This window comes from Enhydra lutris, unplaced genomic scaffold, assembly GCF_002288905.1.
Source record: "Enhydra lutris kenyoni isolate GAN:26980312 unplaced genomic scaffold, ASM228890v2 scaffoldscaffold56, whole genome shotgun sequence".
NCBI lineage: Eukaryota > Metazoa > Chordata > Mammalia > Carnivora > Mustelidae > Enhydra > Enhydra lutris.
Window position 1 is genome coordinate 12,318,457 of NW_019154140.1, and position 2,789 is coordinate 12,321,245.

Consider the following 2,789-nt stretch of genomic DNA (forward strand, 5'->3'; position numbering starts at 1 on the left):
GGATTACAAGACTATTTTGAGCTGAATAAACCTGTTTGCAGGGATGGGGGTGGTGGGTCTTGGCAGCAGTAGTTAGGGGCAGGGGCCATTTCTGGCAAGTTAAACAAAAACACAGGGATGTGTCCTCTTAAACCAACTCATGTTTTATACCTGGAAATCCCTCTGTTGAGGGCTGTGTCCTAGGCCTACTGCTTTCTAACCCTAATGGGACCTAGGTCCCCCCAAACTCTCAACGATTAGGTTCCAGCTGCAACCAATCCTGGCCTATTCCCCTCAAAGACCACAACCGAGCATTAAAAGAATAGAATTCATTTATTAATTATAATGCACCTTGTGTAGCCTAGAGATGAAGCATTCATCAAGGGATGGAGAAGGCTGGTTTGGGGGTGCGAGGAAAACTGTCTGTGAAAATGCCCACAGGTCTTACTTTCATCCACTCCCTACCAGCTGGCCACTTTAGTTCTGGAGCAGTCAGTCTTGGATTCTGGTGACTGGGGACAAGGTTCTAATGGAGCAGAGCCTACGGAAGCTCTGGGGCCCTCGTTTTAGGAGGGAGCCATAGGCTTGGCGGAACTGACGGTTCATGGCTGCATAGAGCACGGGGTTGATGCAACCATTGAGCCAGGTGAGATTGGCAGTGAGCATGTGGACAACCGGAGGAGCGTGGGCTTTGGCATCCAGGATGTTGAGCAGCAAGAAGGGGATGTAGCTCAGGGCAAAGCAGAGGAACACAGCAAAACACATCCGAGTAACCTTCCCAAATTCTGATGGAGAGTCCTGAGTTCTTTGGGCCCTTTTAGTTGGCCTGGTCTTGGCTGGTGCTTCTGGATGGCTTTTCTCTGCCATCTGCTTAGCTACCTCCCTGCTGTGCTGGTTCCCCACTTCTGATGAGTCCCATTCCACGGTCTGAGTGGTGGTGGAACTGAGTGGCTCAGATGAAATCCCCTCACTGGGCTTTTCTGATGCCAGCCTGCTGTCCAGCTCCTGGTAACGACCGGATATAGCCTCCATCCCAGCCACATGGCTGGAGTGAACACTTGACCGCTTGTACTGGTCCAGTGCCTGTGCTGCTCGCTTCACCTGGCGGTGGATGAGGCAGTAGAAGATGCCAACACTGCTGAGCCCCAGCACGAAGTAGATGCCCATGAGGATGGTGGTGTAGGGCCGGCCTTTTATGCGGTCAAAACTGCAGGTGCAGACTACAGGCACCAAGGTATAGATGGACCAGAGAGGGGCAAAGCTGGCCATGCCCACTACCCAGGTGCTCACCAGCGCTAGCAGCATCCGCTTGGCACTGAAAACTTGGGGAAAGAGCATAGGGTGGGCAATAAGGAGGTAGCGTGCCAGGGCAATAAGGCAGAGGGTGAGGATGGAGACGGCATTGGATGCAAAGAGGAGAAACCCAAAGACCCTGCAGAAGGTGTCGCCAGTGCGCCACTGCAGGTGGAGGTAGGTGTCCACAGAGAAGGGCTGGAGAAGGGTGCAGTACAACAAATCGGCCACCGTGAGGTTGGCGATGAGCAGGTTGAAGCGGGTCCGGAGCTTGGGCTGGATGGCCAAGGCCAGTAGGGTGAGCACGTTGCCCACGGTGCCCGTCACAGCTACCACCACCCCCCAGCTAACTGCAACATAACGATAGCCCAGTACAGATGCATGGTAGCAGGAGAACTTGGTGACGGAGCTGTTCAGCATGATGGAGGCTAAAGAGGCGGAAGGAGTAAGGGGAAGAAGGAGTCAGCACCTTGCTTTGGACTTAGAGCTCTTGAACAGCTATGGGCCACTGGACACCTAAACTGTTTTGGAAACTCACCAGCCTCTTGAGCCATTGCCAGGCCTCTGTATCCTCAGCTCTCCTGAGATTCCCAACCTTCTCCTTAGGCTCTCTTAGTCCTTTCCCATTCTCAAAGATTCTCTCTAATTTCCCCAAATTCTTATCTAAATATCTCTCTGTATCTGTCCACACCAAACTCCAGGTCTCTTCAATATCTATCCAGATATTCTCAGTAACCCTAACACCCTCTGACTTTCTAATCTTTTTCCTTTCCCCTAAGACCACCCAGGAGTCCCTCTCTATATTCAAGGTGCTACTACAGTTTCCCCTGCCCTTGTCTGCTACACACACACAAGCCTCAGGTGTTTTGTTTTTCTATTTTTCTCACCTGGGAGATGAGGAGACAGAGAAAGTAAAAGGACACCCACCACAGAAAGTACTCACCTGAGTCTCCCTGCCTTCAATTCTCACTCCAGTGGAAAGAAGTCCAACTCACTCGAAGGGCAGTTTTTTCTGGTGGGCAGTCAGGCTTCAAGACATGGTCTTATACCAGACTGAATGAATAAGAAATTCCCCAGTTACCCAACCTCAGCCACTTCCTTCCTTACCTCCCTTGGCTTTGGCTAGCGCAATTTGGGCCTCTCTGTTGAAAATTCCCTGCTACTTACACCAAAGCTGTTTCACTCCTTCCTAAAGACATAAGTTCTGTTTCCCTCCCCTCTTTGCATAGCAGGACACCTCTAAGTTCATTGCCAAGAATTGTCCAGACATGGAGACAGACCATCAGAATATCTGGGCCACTTCTCTAAGGGAAAACCAAGTTTCAGGAACAGCTCTGGACACCCTAGCGGCCTTGAGTTTGTTAGGAGGGAGCACTGCCTTTCTGCTCTCTGGGACTCAGAGGTGGTTCATACTGGGGAGGAGGATGGTGGGCAGGGTCCCATGTGGTACCCTAGCACATCTGATAAAAGGAGCCAGATGAAGAAAGGTGGGAAAAGAAGCATCCAGGATTCTGGCT

General features: G+C 51.3%; 1 protein-coding gene across 2 annotated transcripts; it reads right to left on the reverse strand.

The window, feature by feature from the left end:
- Positions 1-293: 293 nt before the first annotated feature.
- Positions 294-2,289, reverse strand: LOC111158007 (G protein-coupled receptor 84). Of its 2 annotated transcripts, none has more exons than XM_022519780.1 (2): positions 2,200-2,278; positions 294-1,700 (listed from the first exon to the last, which is right to left on the reverse strand). In XM_022519780.1, exon 2 carries the CDS (start codon positions 1,690-1,692, stop codon positions 472-474), a length of 1,221 nt encoding a protein of 406 aa, XP_022375488.1. In that variant the 5' UTR covers positions 1,693-1,700; positions 2,200-2,278; the 3' UTR covers positions 294-471. The 2 variants fall into 2 exon arrangements, with proteins under 2 accessions (XP_022375488.1, XP_022375490.1); XM_022519782.1 differs by having other exon boundaries at positions 309-1,700; positions 2,216-2,289.
- Positions 2,290-2,789: the final 500 nt, after the last annotated feature.

Excerpts from the sequence above, each read along its gene's own strand:
- LOC111158007 (XM_022519780.1), bottom strand. The coding sequence starts at position 1,692 with ATGCTGAACAGCTCCGTCACCAAGTTCTCCTGCTACCATGCATCTGTA.